The 19,816-nt window shown below is 54.6% G+C and overlaps 1 protein-coding gene and 5 pseudogenes across 6 annotated transcripts; 3 read left to right on the top strand and 3 right to left on the bottom strand.

Moving 5' to 3' along the window:
* The first annotated feature begins 143 nt into the window (after nucleotides 1–143).
* Nucleotides 144–1,881, top strand: LOC311424956 (feather keratin 4 pseudogene; annotated as a pseudogene). Its single transcript has one exon. The product of its transcript is annotated as a feather keratin 4 pseudogene (transcript).
* Nucleotides 1,882–3,597: 1,716 nt separating this feature from the next.
* On the bottom strand, nucleotides 3,598–4,142 carry LOC311425008 (feather keratin 4 pseudogene; annotated as a pseudogene). Its single transcript has one exon. The product of its transcript is annotated as a feather keratin 4 pseudogene (transcript).
* Nucleotides 4,143–4,311: 169 nt separating this feature from the next.
* On the top strand, nucleotides 4,312–5,970 carry LOC311424957 (feather keratin 4 pseudogene; annotated as a pseudogene). Its single transcript has one exon. The product of its transcript is annotated as a feather keratin 4 pseudogene (transcript).
* Nucleotides 5,971–7,686: 1,716 nt separating this feature from the next.
* LOC311424973 (feather keratin 4 pseudogene) lies at nucleotides 7,687–8,160 on the bottom strand (annotated as a pseudogene). Its single transcript has one exon. The product of its transcript is annotated as a feather keratin 4 pseudogene (transcript).
* A 157-nt stretch (nucleotides 8,161–8,317) lies between these two features.
* On the top strand, nucleotides 8,318–9,607 carry LOC311424966 (feather keratin 4 pseudogene; annotated as a pseudogene). The gene has a single exon. The product of its transcript is annotated as a feather keratin 4 pseudogene (transcript).
* A 7,371-nt stretch (nucleotides 9,608–16,978) lies between these two features.
* Nucleotides 16,979–17,683, bottom strand: LOC311424918 (uncharacterized protein; the record flags this gene model as incomplete). Its single annotated transcript, XM_084500440.1, has 1 exon — nucleotides 16,979–17,683. The coding sequence occupies one exon, from the start codon at nucleotides 17,681–17,683 to the stop codon at nucleotides 16,979–16,981; it is 705 nt and encodes a 234-aa protein (XP_084356566.1).
* Nucleotides 17,684–19,816: the final 2,133 nt, after the last annotated feature.

Below are 19,816 nucleotides of genomic sequence, written 5' to 3'. Positions count from 1 at the left end.
CTCCGCGCCTGCTCCCTGCGTGCCCGCGGCCCTCGCCTGCCCCCACAGAGCCCCTCTGCCCACAGCGCGTCCGGCAGAGCTCTGGTGGCCAGGGAGCCCCACACCGGCCCCTGCCCGCCGAGGCCCCGCCACCCACCCTTTTCCCGTGCAGAGCCAGGCAGGAGCGGCGGATGCCAGCGCTTGCCCAGGACCACGCTTTTATGGGGGCCGGCGAGCGCGGGGAGGAGCTGGCCGCGCTGGGGGCACGTGGCCCGTGGTGGCCGAGCCCCAGCCTCCTCCCTGCGCGCCACGGGGCTGTTGTGCTGACGCCGGTTCCTCGCCAGCCCCCACCCGCTCCCTCAGCCCCTGCAATTACCCCGCTCGGACGCTCGCCAGCCCTCACCTAATGGGCAAATTAGCCCCGCTGCCGTCTCATCCCCTGCGTGCCTAAGAGGGCATGCAGTGTGACACAGGCGGGCTGCCAGCACCCTGCGTGCCGCAGCTCTTCCCCAGGGGCTTGGTCTCAGGGTGGCCGCGTGCGCGCTGTGGAGAGCCCCAGGGCAGAGCGGGGTCGTGGCGCTGGGCAAGGAGCAGCCACACGCCAGCGCCTCCATGACGTACGCACTGCAGTTGTTATCTCCAGAGGGGCGAGGTGACGAAACGCCAAATCAAAGGCGCTCCTCTCGGGCACTGCCTGCTCAGCACCACGCATTTGGCCTGCCAAGCGGAAAGGGGAGGGAAGCCAGCAAAGGGGCCTGTGCTGGTCCGGACAGGGGATGCTGACTCAGGGAGGGCAGGAGCAGGACAGCCTGGCCTCGGCAGGAGGGAGTGCCGCCTCTGCCCATTGGCCCAGCGGGCGCTGCGCAATGGCGGGGCCTGGATAAAAGCTCGGCCTGCGCGGGGCTCTCGCAAGCACTGCTCTGACCGCCTTCTCCTTGGGGAACAGGGTAAGTCTGCGAGCGCTTCTCCTCCTGCCGCTGGCCCCTGCCCCTGGCCCCTGCGCCTCAGCCTGGCCAGCTGCCGTCTACTGCTCCCTCGCATCGCACTCTGTGCCCTCTTGCAGAGCACCGTCCAATCCCGCAAGATGGCTTGCTACGACCTGTGCCCACCGAAAACCAGCGTCGCCGTCCCCCAGCCCATCGCTGAGAGCTGCAACGAGCTGTGCGCGCGGCAGTGCCCCGACTCGACGGCCTTCATCCAGCCGCCCCCCGTTGTCGTCACCTTCCCCGGCCCCATCCTCAGCTCCTTCCCCCAGCAAGCCGTGGTGGGCTCCTCCGGAGCACCCGCCTTTGGGGGCTCCCTGGGGCTGGGGGGCCTCTACGGCGCGGGGGCCACCCAGGGCTCGGGGGGCCTCTGCACCTTTGGCAGGCCCTACGCTTCTCCCGCCTGCAGCCCCTACCTCTTGCCGCGCTACAGCAAGAAGCTGTGGGACACCTGTGGGCCCTGCTAAAGCCATGTCCTGCCCCAGACCCCCTGCCAGCTGCCGCGACGCATGGCTGAGCTCGTGGGCACGGGGCGCTGAGGAGCGCTGAGCATCTCCAGCCCCAGCCAAGGCCTGGGCAGCTGGCTGTGCTGGCCCCTTCGGCCTCTCGCGCCCTATTCTACTCCTCCTTCCTCCATGGCCAGGGCCTTGCGCCCAGCCTGCCCTCTGCTCTCCCGCTCTCTCTTCCCCCCTCCTGCTCTCCGCAGCAGAAGCAAGACCCTTCAAGGCCTGTGGGGCCCATGGACCAAGTCCTCCCGAGCTGCAGTGCCGCACCGCCGGGGCTTGCACAACCAGAAGCCACGCTCTGGAGAAGATCCTCTGTCCCCCCGACACGCCACAGCCAGCCCCGCTGGCTCCTGCTCCAGCTCTCTGTCCACTTCTCCTGCCGTGCCGGGCACAATAAAGGTTTCCTGCATCCACTCCTCTCCCTCTTTCTGTGTTCCGAGGCAGGAAAGCAGCCCTGCGGGGCGTAGTGGAGGCTCCGGGGGAGGGCACACGCTGGTGCTGGGAGGCCCAGGGCATTAGGGCAGAGAGCAGGAGAGGTGCTGGCAGTTCTGCTTTGCCTGGCCTTCTCCGCCCGGGAGCGCGACCAGCTCTGCCAAGTGGCGCTGCTCCGCAGAAGCGAGGCACCGTCTCGGGCAAGAAGCGCAGAGGAAGAGGCCAGAGAGCAGGGATGGCTGAGCGCTGCACACGGTGAGTGCAGGGCCGGTCCCTTGCTGGAGGGCAGCCTTGCAGAAATGGCCGTGGGGCTGGTGGCCGCCCAGTGGAGCAGGAGCCAGCAACGTGCCTTGGGGCCGTGAGCGCTACCCCCTGCTCCTGCTCATTGGCAACAGGGTTAGCAGCAGCCGTAAGACGTAAGGACGCTGAGCATGGGTCGCCCCCTCCCCTTCTGTCTCCCCCTTTGTGGCCCCAGGCTGAGGTGACACCTCTTCCCAGGCAAGCCTCCTGCTGGCCCTGGGATTAAGCCCATCAGTGTTAGCACAAAGCCCACGTGCTGGATCCTTGGGTGTGGTGACGCCCGTTAAGGAAGAGGGAAGTGGCACAGCTCAGGGAACACTGGCTATAAAACGAAGCGGCAGCAAGCCCCATGTGGCACTCAGGCTGGAGCTGCTGCTGCTGCTGCTGGCTGGCTGGCTGGCTGGCTGGCTGGCAGGAAGAAGCCTCTGCTCCCTGGGTGCTCAGGGCTGCCTGCGGCGTTGTCTTCTTCCTTGGAGTAGAGTGAGTTCTTTCCGGTCAAGACTGGCTCTAGCCTGTGGTGCTGGTGTGGTGGTGATTAGTAAGGATTTGGCAGAGGGTCCGCATGACTGAACCGTCTAGGAAATGCAAGAATGCTAGATAATAAGGAAGCCGAGCTGGTTCCTAGAAGTTTGGTTGGACTGCAAGCTGTGCTAATTGTATAGAAATTGCCTGCTAAAGATAAGCTCTGCTAACTGCTGGGCTGTGAGGGAAAAGCTCAGAGCTGAACGGTGCCCTGGGAGAAGTTTGGCTTGGCTCTTTGGGAGAAGCTCTTTCTTCAGCTACAGGAGTGTGTAAGCCCGGGAGCGGGCTGGGCAGAGAAGTGTTTTGGACAAGGCTTAAGCTTTGTTCAGGTGGCGCTGCGTGGAGGCGGCAGTTGGCGTGCTGCTGCTCCTGGCTCGGGGTTCCCCTCTGTTTCAGGACCTTGTGTGGAGCGTCTGGAGGCGGCCCTGCTGGAGGCGGGGAGCAGGCTGCTTCCAGGCAGGGCCCTGGGAGATGGGCTGCAGCCCTCAGTGTGGGAGGCAGGGCTGCCAGGGGCTTTGTCCAGGGCGCCCCGGCTCTTTGGGGGGCTGGGAGAGCGAAGGGGCCATGTGCAGGCGGAGGGAGCCCTGGAGCCCCCGCGGGGCCTGGGAAGGAAAGGCGGAGAGGCAGGCATTGGATGCAGGCTTGCTTTATTGTCAAGGCAGGAAAGGACACAAGCACAGAGCCGCGAGCAAGGCCCAGGCAGGCCGGTGGTGCCTGGGGCTTCCAGAGAGGCGTTCTTCCTTCAGGCTTCTGCCAGGCACTGGCCGGCCCAGGGCCAAGAAAGGGCCCTGGGGGGCAGCACCGGAGGAGTCCCGTGTCTGTGAAGAGGAGGAGGAGGAAGGACAAGGAGGAGAAGAGGTGGCACGGGCGTGGCTTTAGCAGGGCCCACAGGTGTCCCACAGCTTCTTGCTGTAGCGCGGCAAGAGGTAGGGGCTGCAGGCGGGAGAAGCGTAGGGCCTGCCAAAGGTGCAGAGGCCCCCCGAGCCCTGGGTGGCCCCCGCGCCGTAAAGGCCCCCCAGCCCCAGGGAGCCCCCAAAGGTGGGTGCTCCGGAGGAGCCCACCACGGCTTGCTGGGGGAAGGAGCTGAGGATGGGGCCGGGGAAGGTGACGACAACGGGGGGCGGCTGGATGAAGGCCGTCGAGTCGGGGCACTGCCGCGCGCACAGCTCGTTGCAGCTCTCAGCGATGGGCTGGGGGACGGCGACGCTGGTTTTCGGCGGGTACAGGTCGTTGCAAGCCATCTTGGTGTGAGAGAGCTGAGCCTGCAATGCAAAGCCCCCAGGGCCGGTGCTGTGAGTGAGGAGATGCCCTGGCAGAGCAGGGCCCGTGCCACAGCCAGGGGACTCCCTCCTCAGCCCGCCCCGGCTCTCCACGCCTGCTCCCTGCGTGCCCGCGGCCCTCGCCTGCCCCCACAGAGCCCCTCTGCCCACAGCGCGTCCGGCAGAGCTCTGGTGGCCAGGGAGCCCCACACCGGCCCCTGCCCGCTGAGGCCCCGCCACCCACCCTTTTCCCGTGCAGAGCCAGGCAGGAGCGGCGGATGCCAGCGCTTGCCCAGGACCACGCTTTTATGGGGGCCGGCGAGCGCGGGGAGGAGCTGGCCGCGCTGGGGGCACGTGGCCCGTGGTGGCCGAGCCCCAGCCTCCTCCCTGCGCGCCACGGGGCTGTTGTGCTGACGCCGGTTCCTCGCCAGCCCCCACCCGCTCCCTCAGCCCCTGCAATTACCCCGCTCGGACGCTCGCCAGCCCTCACCTAATGGGCAAATTAGCCCCGCTGCCGTCTCATCCCCTGCGTGCCTAAGAGGGCATGCAGTGTGACACAGGCGGGCTGCCAGCACCCTGCGTGCCGCAGCTCTTCCCCAGGGGCTTGGTCTCAGGGTGGCCGCGTGCGCGCTGTGGAGAGCCCCAGGGCAGAGCGGGGTCGTGGCGCTGGGCAAGGAGCAGCCACACGCCAGCGCCTCCATGACGTACGCACTGCAGTTGTTATCTCCAGAGGGGCGAGGTGACGAAACGCCAAATCAAAGGCGCTCCTCTCGGGCACTGCCTGCTCAGCACCACGCATTTGGCCTGCCAAGCGGAAAGGGGAGGGAAGCCAGCAAAGGGGCCTGTGCTGGTCCGGACAGGGGATGCTGACTCAGGGAGGGCAGGAGCAGGACAGCCTGGCCTCGGCAGGAGGGAGTGCCGCCTCTGCCCATTGGCCCAGCGGGCGCTGCGCAATGGCGGGGCCTGGATAAAAGCTCGGCCTGCGCGGGGCTCTCGCAAGCACTGCTCTGACCGCCTTCTCCTTGGGGAACAGGGTAAGTCTGCGAGCGCTTCTCCTCCTGCCGCTGGCCCCTGCCCCTGGCCCCTGCGCCTCAGCCTGGCCAGCTGCCGTCTACTGCTCCCTCGCATCGCACTCTGTGCCCTCTTGCAGAGCACCGTCCAATCCCGCAAGATGGCTTGCTACGACCTGTGCCCACCGAAAACCAGCGTCGCCGTCCCCCAGCCCATCGCTGAGAGCTGCAACGAGCTGTGCGCGCGGCAGTGCCCCGACTCGACGGCCTTCATCCAGCCGCCCCCCGTTGTCGTCACCTTCCCCGGCCCCATCCTCAGCTCCTTCCCCCAGCAAGCCGTGGTGGGCTCCTCCGGAGCACCCGCCTTTGGGGGCTCCCTGGGGCTGGGGGGCCTCTACGGCGCGGGGGCCACCCAGGGCTCGGGGGGCCTCTGCACCTTTGGCAGGCCCTACGCTTCTCCCGCCTGCAGCCCCTACCTCTTGCCGCGCTACAGCAAGAAGCTGTGGGACACCTGTGGGCCCTGCTAAAGCCATGTCCTGCCCCAGACCCCCTGCCAGCTGCCGCGACGCATGGCTGAGCTCGTGGGCACGGGGCGCTGAGGAGCGCTGAGCATCTCCAGCCCCAGCCAAGGCCTGGGCAGCTGGCTGTGCTGGCCCCTTCGGCCTCTCGCGCCCTATTCTACTCCTCCTTCCTCCATGGCCAGGGCCTTGCGCCCAGCCTGCCCTCTGCTCTCCCGCTCTCTCTTCCCCCCTCCTGCTCTCCGCAGCAGAAGCAAGACCCTTCAAGGCCTGTGGGGCCCATGGACCAAGTCCTCCCGAGCTGCAGTGCCGCACCGCCGGGGCTTGCACAACCAGAAGCCACGCTCTGGAGAAGATCCTCTGTCCCCCCGACACGCCACAGCCAGCCCCGCTGGCTCCTGCTCCAGCTCTCTGTCCACTTCTCCTGCCGTGCCGGGCACAATAAAGGTTTCCTGCATCCACTCCTCTCCCTCTTTCTGTGTTCCGAGGCAGGAAAGCAGCCCTGCGGGGCGTAGTGGAGGCTCCGGGGGAGGGCACACGCTGGTGCTGGGAGGCCCAGGGCATTAGGGCAGAGAGCAGGAGAGGTGCTGGCAGTTCTGCTTTGCCTGGCCTTCTCCGCCCGGGAGCGCGACCAGCTCTGCCAAGTGGCGCTGCTCCGCAGAAGCGAGGCACCGTCTCGGGCAAGAAGCGCAGAGGAAGAGGCCAGAGAGCAGGGATGGCTGAGCGCTGCACACGGTGAGTGCAGGGCCGGTCCCTTGCTGGAGGGCAGCCTTGCAGAAATGGCCGTGGGGCTGGTGGCCGCCCAGTGGAGCAGGAGCCAGCAACGTGCCTTGGGGCCGTGAGCGCTACCCCCTGCTCCTGCTCATTGGCAACAGGGTTAGCAGCAGCCGTAAGACGTAAGGACGCTGAGCATGGGTCGCCCCCTCCCCTTCTGTCTCCCCCTTTGTGGCCCCAGGCTGAGGTGACACCTCTTCCCAGGCAAGCCTCCTGCTGGCCCTGGGATTAAGCCCATCAGTGTTAGCACAAAGCCCACGTGCTGGATCCTTGGGTGTGGTGACGCCCGTTAAGGAAGAGGGAAGTGGCACAGCTCAGGGAACACTGGCTATAAAACGAAGCGGCAGCAAGCCCCATGTGGCACTCAGGCTGGAGCTGCTGCTGCTGCTGCTGGCTGGCTGGCTGGCTGGCTGGCTGGCAGGAAGAAGCCTCTGCTCCCTGGGTGCTCAGGGCTGCCTGCGGCGTTGTCTTCTTCCTTGGAGTAGAGTGAGTTCTTTCCGGTCAAGACTGGCTCTAGCCTGTGGTGCTGGTGTGGTGGTGATTAGTAAGGATTTGGCAGAGGGTCCGCATGACTGAACCGTCTAGGAAATGCAAGAATGCTAGATAATAAGGAAGCCGAGCTGGTTCCTAGAAGTTTGGTTGGACTGCAAGCTGTGCTAATTGTATAGAAATTGCCTGCTAAAGATAAGCTCTGCTAACTGCTGGGCTGTGAGGGAAAAGCTCAGAGCTGAACGGTGCCCTGGGAGAAGTTTGGCTTGGCTCTTTGGGAGAAGCTCTTTCTTCAGCTACAGGAGTGTGTAAGCCCGGGAGCGGGCTGGGCAGAGAAGTGTTTTGGACAAGGCTTAAGCTTTGTTCAGGTGGCGCTGCGTGGAGGCGGCAGTTGGCGTGCTGCTGCTCCTGGCTCGGGGTTCCCCTCTGTTTCAGGACCTTGTGTGGAGCGTCTGGAGGCGGCCCTGCTGGAGGCGGGGAGCAGGCTGCTTCCAGGCAGGGCCCTGGGAGATGGGCTGCAGCCCTCAGTGTGGGAGGCAGGGCTGCCAGGGGCTTTGTCCAGGGCGCCCCGGCTCTTTGGGGGGCTGGGAGAGCGAAGGGGCCATGTGCAGGCGGAGGGAGCCCTGGAGCCCCCGCGGGGCCTGGGAAGGAAAGGCGGAGAGGCAGGCATTGGATGCAGGCTTGCTTTATTGTCAAGGCAGGAAAGGACACAAGCACAGAGCCGCGAGCAAGGCCCAGGCAGGCCGGTGGTGCCTGGGGCTTCCAGAGAGGCGTTCTTCCTTCAGGCTTCTGCCAGGCACTGGCCGGCCCAGGGCCAAGAAAGGGCCCTGGGGGGCAGCACCGGAGGAGTCCCGTGTCTGTGAAGAGGAGGAGGAGGAAGGACAAGGAGGAGAAGAGGTGGCACGGGCGTGGCTTTAGCAGGGCCCACAGGTGTCCCACAGCTTCTTGCTGTAGCGCGGCAAGAGGTAGGGGCTGCAGGCGGGAGAAGCGTAGGGCCTGCCAAAGGTGCAGAGGCCCCCCGAGCCCTGGGTGGCCCCCGCGCCGTAAAGGCCCCCCAGCCCCAGGGAGCCCCCAAAGGTGGGTGCTCCGGAGGAGCCCACCACGGCTTGCTGGGGGAAGGAGCTGAGGATGGGGCCGGGGAAGGTGACGACAACGGGGGGCGGCTGGATGAAGGCCGTCGAGTCGGGGCACTGCCGCGCGCACAGCTCGTTGCAGCTCTCAGCGATGGGCTGGGGGACGGCGACGCTGGTTTTCGGCGGGTACAGGTCGTTGCAAGCCATCTTGGTGTGAGAGAGCTGAGCCTGCAATGCAAAGCCCCCAGGGCCGGTGCTGTGAGTGAGGAGATGCCCTGGCAGAGCAGGGCCCGTGCCACAGCCAGGGGACTCCCTCCTCAGCCCGCCCCGGCTCTCCACGCCTGCTCCCTGTGTGCCCGCGGCCCTCGCCTGCCCCCACAGAGCCCCTCTGCCCACAGCGCGTCCGGCAGAGCTCTGGTGGCCAGGGAGCCCCACACCGGCCCCTGCCCGCCGAGGCCCCGCCACCCACCCTTTTCCCGTGCAGAGCCAGGCAGGAGCGGCGGATGCCAGCGCTTGCCCAGGACCACGCTTTTATGGGGGCCGGCGAGCGCGGGGAGGAGCTGGCCGCGCTGGGGGCACGTGGCCCGTGGTGGCCGAGCCCCAGCCTCCTCCCTGCGCGCCACGGGGCTGTTGTGCTGACGCCGGTTCCTCGCCAGCCCCCACCCGCTCCCTCAGCCCCTGCAATTACCCCGCTCGGACGCTCGCCAGCCCTCACCTAATGGGCAAATTAGCCCCGCTGCCGTCTCATCCCCTGCGTGCCTAAGAGGGCATGCAGTGTGACACAGGCGGGCTGCCAGCACCCTGCGTGCCGCAGCTCTTCCCCAGGGGCTTGGTCTCAGGGTGGCCGCGTGCGCGCTGTGGAGAGCCCCAGGGCAGAGCGGGGTCGTGGCGCTGGGCAAGGAGCAGCCACACGCCAGCGCCTCCATGACGTACGCACTGCAGTTGTTATCTCCAGAGGGGCGAGGTGACGAAACGCCAAATCAAAGGCGCTCCTCTCGGGCACTGCCTGCTCAGCACCACGCATTTGGCCTGCCAAGCGGAAAGGGGAGGGAAGCCAGCAAAGGGGCCTGTGCTGGTCCGGACAGGGGATGCTGACTCAGGGAGGGCAGGAGCAGGACAGCCTGGCCTCGGCAGGAGGGAGTGCCGCCTCTGCCCATTGGCCCAGCGGGCGCTGCGCAATGGCGGGGCCTGGATAAAAGCTCGGCCTGCGCGGGGCTCTCGCAAGCACTGCTCTGACCGCCTTCTCCTTGGGGAACAGGGTAAGTCTGCGAGCGCTTCTCCTCCTGCCGCTGGCCCCTGCCCCTGGCCCCTGCGCCTCAGCCTGGCCAGCTGCCGTCTACTGCTCCCTCGCATCGCACTCTGTGCCCTCTTGCAGAGCACCGTCCAATCCCGCAAGATGGCTTGCTACGACCTGTGCCCACCGAAAACCAGCGTCGCCGTCCCCCAGCCCATCGCTGAGAGCTGCAACGAGCTGTGCGCGCGGCAGTGCCCCGACTCGACGGCCTTCATCCAGCCGCCCCCCGTTGTCGTCACCTTCCCCGGCCCCATCCTCAGCTCCTTCCCCCAGCAAGCCGTGGTGGGCTCCTCCGGAGCACCCGCCTTTGGGGGCTCCCTGGGGCTGGGGGGCCTCTACGGCGCGGGGGCCACCCAGGGCTCGGGGGGCCTCTGCACCTTTGGCAGGCCCTACGCTTCTCCCGCCTGCAGCCCCTACCTCTTGCCGCGCTACAGCAAGAAGCTGTGGGACACCTGTGGGCCCTGCTAAAGCCATGTCCTGCCCCAGACCCCCTGCCAGCTGCCGCAACGCATGGCTGAGCTCGTGGGCACGGGGCACTGAGGAGCGCTGAGCATCTCCAGCCCCAGCCAAGGCCTGGGTAGCTGGCTGTGCCGGCCCCTTCGGCCTCTCACGCCCTATTCTACTCCTCCTTCCTCCATGGCCAGGGCCTTGCGCCCAGCCTGCCCTCTGCTCTCCCGCTCTCTCTTCCCCCCTCCTGCTCTCCGCAGCAGAAGCAAGACCCTTCAAGGCCTGTGGGGCCCATGGACCAAGTCCTCCCGAGCTGCAGTGCCGCACCACCGGGGCTTGCGCAACCAGAAGCCACGCTCTGGAGAAGATCCTCTGTCCCCCCGACACGCCACAGCCAGCCCCGCTGGCTCCTGCTCCAGCTCTCTGTCCACTTCTCCTGCCGTGCCGGGCACAATAAAGGTTTCCTGCATCCACTCCTCTCCCTCTTCCTCTTTCTGTGTTCCGAGTCAGGAAAGCAGCCCTGCGGGGCGTAGCGGAGTCTCTGTATTGGGCTCACACTGATGCTGAGTGACCCATGATCCTCTTGGTTTCTGAGGGGTGAGGGGAGCAGTCATCACAGAAGGGCTTTTTTTTTGTGCAGTGGATTAGGGTAGAGAGCAGGATAGGTATTGGTTATAAAGCGAAAATTCAGAAAGTCCGAAGTTGCACTAATGCTGGACTTCCTGCTGCCTGGCAGGAAGGATGAAGCCTCTGCTCCCTCAGTGGGCAATCTGTCTGCAGTGTTGCCTTCCTTTGAGCACTCAATGAGCTCTTTCTTGTTAGTACCTCATGGTGGTCTGTTTCTGTTTCTTCTACAGTACCCACCCTCTCTCAGCTCCTGTAATTACCTTTCTGGGATGCTCATCTGCTGCCTCTGCATCTCCCATTCTCCCTGCCTCTTGCCTGTTCCCCTTACTCTCCTCCTTCATGAGGCTGTGTACACCAGCGGGCCTGGTAAAACCAACCTCACAGGTCGCATATTTTTTAGACATTTGTAGGTGTTACTGATCCTAAAAGACATATCTATTTGTATTTTCTAAAATGTTTTGATCTTCCTTTCTCAACATTTGTTCTTATATCTACTTTCTTGGATTGCATGTGGTCCTTTTTATATCCTGCTCTTATATCTACTTTCTTGGATTGCATGTGGTCCTTTTTATATCCTGCTTACCTTTTAGTGGTTCGCTTATTCTCTTTCTCTCTCTCTCATTTTATTTTTTTTCTTGCAACATATATTTAGTGTTTCAACTTTAATGTTGATAATTGCAATTTGCAAAATTACAAACAAAATTCTGTGCATAATCTTGTTGGTGTTTTTTAGTCTTGTTACCCTCATCTTTTATTGTTTTCTGATTTCGTTTTACTTGTCTTTCCCAATAAATCTTTTTTTTTTTCCTTTTTTTTTTTTCCTTTTTGTTTTCTTTTTTTCCATATGTAGCCTATTGTGTATTCATCTGGATCTGTATTTGTCCATAAGGCTAAAGACTCTCTGCTTATTTGCCACAGTGGCAAGACTCTCTGCTTATTTGCCACAGCCAGTTTTCCCTGTATCCTTTCAGCAACATGGTACATTCCTTCTTGTTGTAGTTTCTAGTATCAATCATTTTGAGTAGTGCTTTTTATTCTGTGTCAGTTAAGTATTTAGTAATGAGAGAGAGACAGATTTGAGGATCGTGTGTCTCCATCTTTTTCATATTTACCTCCTTTTCAATTTTTTAAGTTCAAAAATCACCTCCTGCATCTTGCTGCTGTACATTTTTTTCTCCTTTCTTCTGTGATATCTATAGTTGATTTTCATTATCATACAGTAATCTATATTCTTTAGAATGCATAATGAGCTACCTCTGGGTGATGCTCCTGGTATTTTATAAAACCTTCACTTTCTGCATCCACTATGAAAACAGGTTCAGAATGTTCTCTAGTAATAATATTTGACACACAGCTACAGTTTAAAGAGTTGTTTTAAGATGATAATAACTCCAGACTATTAAAATACTTCTGCCTCTTATTTAAAGTGCAGGAATGATATTCGGTTTTTAAAACATCCCCTTTCAACTCTCTTAATCTCACTTCTTTATCATCCAGCTTTACAACTTCACCCTTCCTAGTTGCTTAGAAATCTACAGAGACAGTGGAAAGAATAGTAAGTTTGTAATGCAGGATCCACGCTGCTGCTCAAGATGTTGGTTGACACGCTGGGAGAAGAGCAGACTGCTCTGGATGACACAAAAGGGAAAGTAGGGCAGAGACAGAGCTGGCCAGCTCCAGCGGTGTCCTGGTTTCAGTTAGCACAGAATTAATTTTCTTCCTAGTAGCTGGTGGAATGCTGTGTTTTGGCTTAGAATGAGAAGAGTGCTGATAACACCCCGATGCTTTAATTGTTGCAGAGCAGTGCTTATACTAAGCCAAGGACATCTCAGCCTTTGCTCTGTCCTGCCAACGGGCAGGCTGGGGGGTGCAGTAAGAGCTGGGAGGGGACAGACCCAGGACAGGTGACCCAAACTAGCCAAAGGGGTATTCCATACCATCTGACGTCATGCTAAACAATATATAGGGGCAGGCTGGGGGGTGCCCAAAAAGACTGTCGTGGTTTAACCCGACCGGCAGCTAAACACCACGCAGCCGTTCGCTCACCCTCCCCCCTCCCTCTCTGGGACGGGGGAGAGAAATGGAAAGTGAAGCCCGTGAGTTGAGATAAAGACAGTTTAATAAGACAGGAAAAAAAAAATAACAAAATAATAATAACAATAATAATAATGATGATACAATGGTGATAATACGAAAGTAATAATAGTATGTACAAACAAGTGATGCACAATGCAATTGCTCACCACCCGCTGACCGATGCCCAGCCTAACCCCGAGCAGTCCGGCCCCCTCCCCCCGGCTAGCCACCCCTATATATTGTTTAGCATGACGTCAGATGGTATGGAATACCCCTTTGGCTAGTTTGGGTCACCTGTCCTGGGTCTGTCCCCTCCCAGCTCTTACTGCACCCCCCAGCCTGCCCGTTGGCAGGACAGAGCAAAGGCTGAGATGTCCTTGGCTTAGTATAAGCACTGCTCTGCAACAATTAAAGCATCGGGGTGTTATCAGCACTCTTCTCATTCTAAGCCAAAACACAGCATTCCACCAGCTACTAGGAAGAAAATTAATTCTGTGCTAACTGAAACCAGGACAAGCGGCTACAGACCATATTCTGATTAGGGGAGCGATAGGGCTCTCTGTTTAGCCTGATGCTATTACTCACCCCTGGGACACGCACATTGCATTATAACAAAACAGTCTACTTGCATAAATCATTAGTCAGTGTTTCTAAACTGCTTTGATATCCTTTGTTCCTTAGAAGCCTGAGAAAATCTGTAGTAATCACATTTTTTTTTTTTTTTTTTTCCCACGGGAACCCCCATAAGACATTTTAGAATTGGAAGAACATTTAAATAACAATGTTTTTATACAGAAAGTAAGGCTAGCAAGTGGAGAGAGGAAATGGAGGTCTTGGATGTGGGGAGGGCTTGTTGCCCAGAGAGAGTAATAAGGCACAACTTGCTCTGATTTGTAAACATCATGGTAAACTATAAATGTGGGCAAGGAAGTCATCCTTAGAGAGTGGGTAAAATGTAGACTGCAGTAATACACTTTCTATGCCTGAAGAGAGATTTTTGTCTTCCCCTGCAATAAATGCAAGGCATGGCTTATTGGAAAACACTGATTTTTAGCCAGCAGTTTTTTCTACTTTCTTCCCCAGCCACAAGTCTTAACAAATTCCAAGGAGAAAAAAAAAATCAGAAATCTAATCCATTTTTTTACATGAAGAGAAAAAAAAAAAAAAAAAAAAAAAAAAAAAAAGAGTCAAGATGTATCAAAACTAGAAATATTCAGCATAGGTACTGCAGGAATTAAGTCCAGATCAGCTCTGGGCATCTTCTCAGTGTTGCCAATTGGAAGAATACATAGAATATCTTGGACATGGATAAAAACATTAGAGCTGGAATAGAAAATACAGGCTATCCTCTGTAAAAGCATAGGGGGGGGGAAAGATAAACAATCACAAATGTATGTAGAGTTTCTTTCTGCAAAGTATAGATTTAAATACAGGTATTTTTTCATCTGATACACACCATGTGTGACATCTGCTTGAGATTTTTTTTAACGATGTAAAAGAAAAGCTGTGTTAATGTTGACCTATGACAGCCAGGATTTCCAATGGTGTTCTAATTAAAGTAATGGCATGCACCACCTTGATACCTGTACATAAAAGTGATGTAATTGTGTAACACTGAAGTGTCTAAATCACTAACACATTTTCATACATTAACATGACATTAAATATTAGCTAGGTTGAACACCAATTAAAGTTTGTGAAATCACTACAACGTACTTTTTTTTTTTTTTTTCAAGTAGCCCCAGAACATACTTGGTAAGGTTTAATGCCAACATCATCTACCAAAAACTGCATCTGCTTTTTTGCTTTTCTCCTTGGAGTCATACCTGTTTTGGTTCATCTTGGGCAGCGGTGGGACTTTACATACATCTGGCTGGTGATTTCTTTGACTTCCTAACACAAATCACTGTCAGCAGAACAGTGGGCTCCTTTAAAGCTGAATTTCAACGCACATTTAAACTCTTGTAGTGAAGCAAAATTATTTTTTTACGTATGATTGAGCTGGCACATTTATAGGTGGATCAAAAGACTGTTCCTCTCTGTGGAAAGCTGTTGGTGAATAACAGTGTGTACTGTAGGATCTCTGTTAATATTCATGATCACTCAAAACTCATATGAGGTGAACAAGGTCTGTTAAAGTTTGGGATGGAAAACTCAGATTCCTAGGTAGTCCTATGCTAAGCTTCATTCTTCCTGCAACAAGGTTACCAGATAAATTTTGAGGGCTGTTAAGGAAAAATGTGCATGTCAGCCAAAGCTGAGTCTTACAAAATCTTTGAGCAGACCTACTTATGACAAATTCATGAAGGACAAGGTAACATGTAGAGTCAGCTTAATGCACATGGTAATTCCAGTCAGGTCACTGTAATGATAGTAGGAATTACACTAGCCAATTAAGAACTAAGATTAAAGAAATCCATCACATGATATGAGACTTTGAATAAAATTATAACTATGACAACCACAAAAATTTCAACATACAGAACTGTTAAACAATTTCTGTTAGCAGCCAAGTGCCAAATGAGTTTCAAATCCTGAAGTCATGCCAAGAAACTCTATATAAGCCCCTGAGTACATTCAGGCATTTTTTGTGGCTTATTCACCTTGCTGAGCTTAGTGAGTATGGTTTTTAGATTTCTTGTGTTTTCTATAGCCATACTCGGATTTTGAGCAGCATTAGGCGGTTTATCTCTGTGACTATTCTGTTAGTGAAAGCAAGGGTGAATGCAAGATTAGGGGGAATGGGTGCAAATGCAGAAACTCATTCCTCATAAACAAAATTTGGATATTCTTAGTCAAGAAGGTTAAAAATCACAGATGAAAACAATGTTATTTCAGATCATTATTTTAATATTCTATGAAGTTTAAGATTCATCTAATAAATGATCACTTTTTCAGCTGTGTTCAGTGGCATTCCAGGAGTAACACTCCTATTTCAAGCAAAGCCACATCTTGGGGCTTGCAGTCTGACCTTCATCCTGCAAGATGGCTTCCAACGACCTGTACTCACTGAAAACCAGTGTTGCCATCCCCCAGCCCATCTCTGAGAGCTGCAACGAGCTGTGTGCACAGCAGTGCCCCGACTCAACAGCCTTCATCCAGCCACCCCCCCCATCGTCATCACCTTCCCTGGCCCCATCCTCAGATCCTTCCCCCAGAAATCCGTGGTGGCCTCCTCCAGAGCACCCGCCTTTGGGGGCTCTTCCACCTCTGGGGCATGCATTGGCCTGGGGAGCCTCTGCAGCAGGACTCTCTATGACTCTGGGGCACTTTTTGGCTGCAGGTCTGGGAGCTCAGCCCTCTCCACCCTCAGCAACAGGTACTCCAGCCCCTTCTCCTCCCACTTCTCCTCCCACTGGTACAGCCAGCTCCTCTAAAGTAGCTGCAGGCCAAGGCAGCAGGAGCATCCCTGTTGATGACGCATTAAACACTACAGATTATCTAAATTCCTTCTGTCTCGTTTCTCATTTTATGCTGGTTGAGGATATTTCTCACAGATTAATTTAAAAAATGCAGGGATTTTAAACTATGTCAATGAATTTTATGTAGTTTTCCTCCAACTTTCACTGTCTTTGCAGTTTTGATGCACAATGCAATCAGATTTCTGCTCCCACAGACAGTCATGTCTTTGTAACAGTCTTACAGGTTGGGAAGTTCAGCTCTTGGTATCAAGTTTCCACACCCATCACTGAAAGGCAAAATAGCTCACAAAGCTTGAACAAATCCCACTCTTAACATTGGTGGGCTTTTCCTCTTGTTCCTTCGTCTACTGCTGTCTTACAACAACAAGAACAGTTAACAGGTCCATGAACTCATCTGAGCTTAACACACAATTAATTCACAATATGCATCCTGTCCTTCAAAGGATAATATACCAGGAAAACTTGTAAAAGATTAAAATAAAATAAAATAAAATAAAATAAAATAAAATAAAATAAAATAAAATAAAATAAAATAAATATTTCCTGCACAGGAAAAAAAACCACACACACACACACACACACACACACACAACAATACCATGATATGTGTGTGTTTTGTTTCAACATAAAAACACAAATGCAGAAACTGATGTGTAAGCCATTTTAAGGCCACTGACAGTTCTGCAGAATACCTATTGACTAAAGTCGTGCAAAACAATAATCATTATTATTAGTAGTAGTAGTAATAATAATAAATTAAATGGACACACCTAATAATTGGATGAAAGGCTGAACAGCAGTTCATTTTTTCACATGATGTTTGGATTCCTGAGGGAACCCAGATACAATGTCACTGTACAAGAGCTAATTTTGCTCCCAGAGGAGTCTGAGGGACAAATGAAAACCAAGGAGTCTCACATGCAACACCACGGGACTTTATTGTGACAGGGAAGCATAGCAGGCAAATACAGAAACTCAAGGTGATCCAAGAGGAAAGGCATGATGCAAGTACTGCGTCGTGGGTACTGGTGCCCTGCTCAGGGCCCCAGGGCCAGTCGAGGTGGCAGGAGGCTGCAGGGGACGCTGAGGAGGCAGCCAGGGCACACTGTGGCACAGGGCAGTGGGACACTGGGCACACAGCCACCTCCAGTCCCTGTGCCCCGGCAGATGATGGGTGCTGCTGGTCCCTAGGGCTCTTGCTCTGTGTCCCCATGCCAGGGTCCTTGCTTCAGGGCTGTCGCTGGCTCTGGGCATGGCTGTGGTGGCCTTAGAAAGACCCACAGCTACCGCGCCGGGACCTTCTCCACCTGGTACCAGGGAGGCAATAGCCCATGCCACAGGAGGAGAGGCCAGAGCTGTAGGACCTGCCAAAATTGCCAAAGCCACTAGAGCCATACAGGCCCCCGTAGCCCAGGGAGCCCCCGTAGCTCAAGTCATCCCCATAACCTAGGCAGCTCCCATAGCCCTGGGACCCGCCGTAGCCCCCCAGGCCAAAGTTGCTCCCATAGCCCTGGGACCCGCCGTAGCCCCCCAGGCCAAAGGAGCTCCCATAGCCCTGGGACCCGCCGTAGCCCCCCAGGCCAAAGGAGCCCCTATAGCTCTGGGAGCTGCCATAGCCCCCCAAGCCCAGAGAGCCCCCGTAGCCCTGGAACCCCCCCAGGCCAAAGGAGCCCCCAAAGCCTTGGGACCCTCCAAAACCAAAGGGGCCCCCATAGCCCAGGGAGCCCCCATAGCCCAGGTTGCTTCGGGAGCTGAAGGAGCCTCCCAGAGTGGTTGGGCCCGAGGATCCCACAATGCTCTCCTGAGGAAAAGAGCTGAGCACAGGGCCCGGGACTGTCACCACCGCCGGCGGGGGGATGATCACAGCTCTGGAGGGGGGACACTGCTGCACGCAGGGCTCGTTGTAGCTCTCGGCAATTGGCTGAGGGCAGGTCACCCCGTACGGTCTGTAGGACTCCATGGAGCAAGACATCCTTCTTGTGATGGTTGTGAGTCTGCAGTGCACAGTAGAAAGCAGGTTTAAGGTAAATGGACAAGCCTTAGAGCTGCACTATGAGGAATCTAATGAATCTAATTTATAAGCACAGCTTAAACAGACTAAAATTTGCTAGTATATTTACAGTAGGTTAAGAAAGGAAGCGTCAGTTATAGCCAGTCATTTCTCTAGGTTCATATTGCTTCTCTAGTAGCACCCAACTTCTAAGTGGAAACATTTGTTCTTATGGGGCAAATGCTACCACAAGATGTATTTATTATGCTCCCTGTGATACTTAAAATTTCCTAGTGCATGTAGCTCCTGAATTGGAACTAAAATGCCTGGGAAATGGATAGTGAAAATGACATTATAAAATTGCCCATTTTGTTGTAAGGAGACCTTCCAACACTTGCAGTTCTCCAAGCCTGCCATTCCATAGCATCACATATGATTTAGAAGGACAGAGGTTGAGCCAAATAGGACTTACCCTGTTCACCAAGGAGAATAAGCCAGGAGAAGTGGATAGTGAGGCTTGGAGTAGGGAGAGCTTTTATACATTTCTCAGACTGCTTACAGGATATGATACACCCTTTGTGCCTTAGGTCTTACATAGTAACAAAACAACCTTGATATTGAGGGATTTATTTTTGCTTGCTTTGCACTGCCACTCCCATCATTGAAAAAAATGGTGTGATACAATGCCATTACCAAGTCATGGGCATTGGATTTATGAATGATGGGATCTTGCAGTCATCTAGTGCCCAACACCAGCATTGGTGGATCTGTTATTTAAGTACACTTTAAGTTTTATATAACACATATATGTTTTATGTAACATGACTACAATGTGGTTTACTGGTTAAAAACAAGTCACAGATAACGTTTGCTACTAGTCAATATTTGCTATATAAAGGTTTTACTTTTTTTTTTTTTTTTTTTTTTTTTTCAGATAGTGTACTTACAATGACTGTCATCATTTGGGCTGCTCAGTGTGGCAAATCCAATCTGACATCTGAATTTGCATCACAGGATAGGAAATGATGGGTCCTATGAATAATTTGGGTCTGGGGTCTGGAATATCTCATTATAGACCAATCACTAGCTCTGTTGATTTCCTGCAGTGTAATGCACTCAGGGGAGACCATAAAAGATATCTAGAGATACAGTGGTAAATATTGTTGCTACTGGAGTGAATGCATTGAATAAACTACTTTAATTTACATAGCAACTACCTCTATCAGAAATTTGGAGAATTTGGAGGAGAGATCGTTTAAAAAAATTATCAAAAAGAACAAACTTTTTTTTTGTATATCTCTCTCAAGACCTTTAGAGTGAAGAACAACAAATATTCAAGTATAGAAGGAGTAGCAAAGCATCGCCTAGTCAGCCACTTCAAAGCATTCAAAGCAGCCTTTATTTATTTATTTATTTATTTTTTGAAAATAGTTACAATAGCAACTAGGAGTCATTTTGGAAGGTGAAAGACACTGAAAGTGGATAAAAAGGGGGGAAAGAGGTAGTAGAAAGGAGAATTTCAGGTATCCACATCTGGTTTAGAAACATATTTTTTTTTGTCTTTGTTTGCAACCCAAATGACATTAATTACTGATGAATTATAAAGAGTCTTCTGTTGTTATTTTACTGTTGTCTTTGAAATGTCAGTGACACATCTCAGAGATGTTCCAGATCTTCCAAGGAATGATAAGAGGCTTCACAAACACCTACTAAAAATTCATATTCGATTGTTGTAGGATTGTTCTACACCGACGTGCTACAATCAGCATGCAAATCTTGTGCAAGAGCGTCAATTTAGAGGTGTGTGGACGAAGTGCTTGTGTCATAATGTGCGGCTTCATGTATAAGAGAGGGGGTCATGTAGGGGTGACAGCATGAGATCTGGAGACTATGAGAGCAGAGAATTTAGGACATCAGTTTGAGACCCTTTGTTTTTCAGAACATGGGAAAATAACTTGTTCAGTCTGAAAATTCAGGCAACCTTTAAGGGGGCTCTTATTTTTTCCTTAGAATTTAAGATATTAGACATTTCAGGCATGTTACCAAAATACAGGCTCATAAAAGGAGATGAAGCTACTATTTGCATCTGTAGCATGAACATCGTAATCTCCCCAA

This window comes from Aythya ferina, assembly GCF_964211825.1.
Source record: "Aythya ferina genome assembly, chromosome: 29".
NCBI lineage: Eukaryota > Metazoa > Chordata > Aves > Anseriformes > Anatidae > Aythya > Aythya ferina.
The sequence above is the reverse complement of the archived record's forward strand: the minus strand, read 5'-3'. Positions and strand labels throughout refer to the sequence as shown.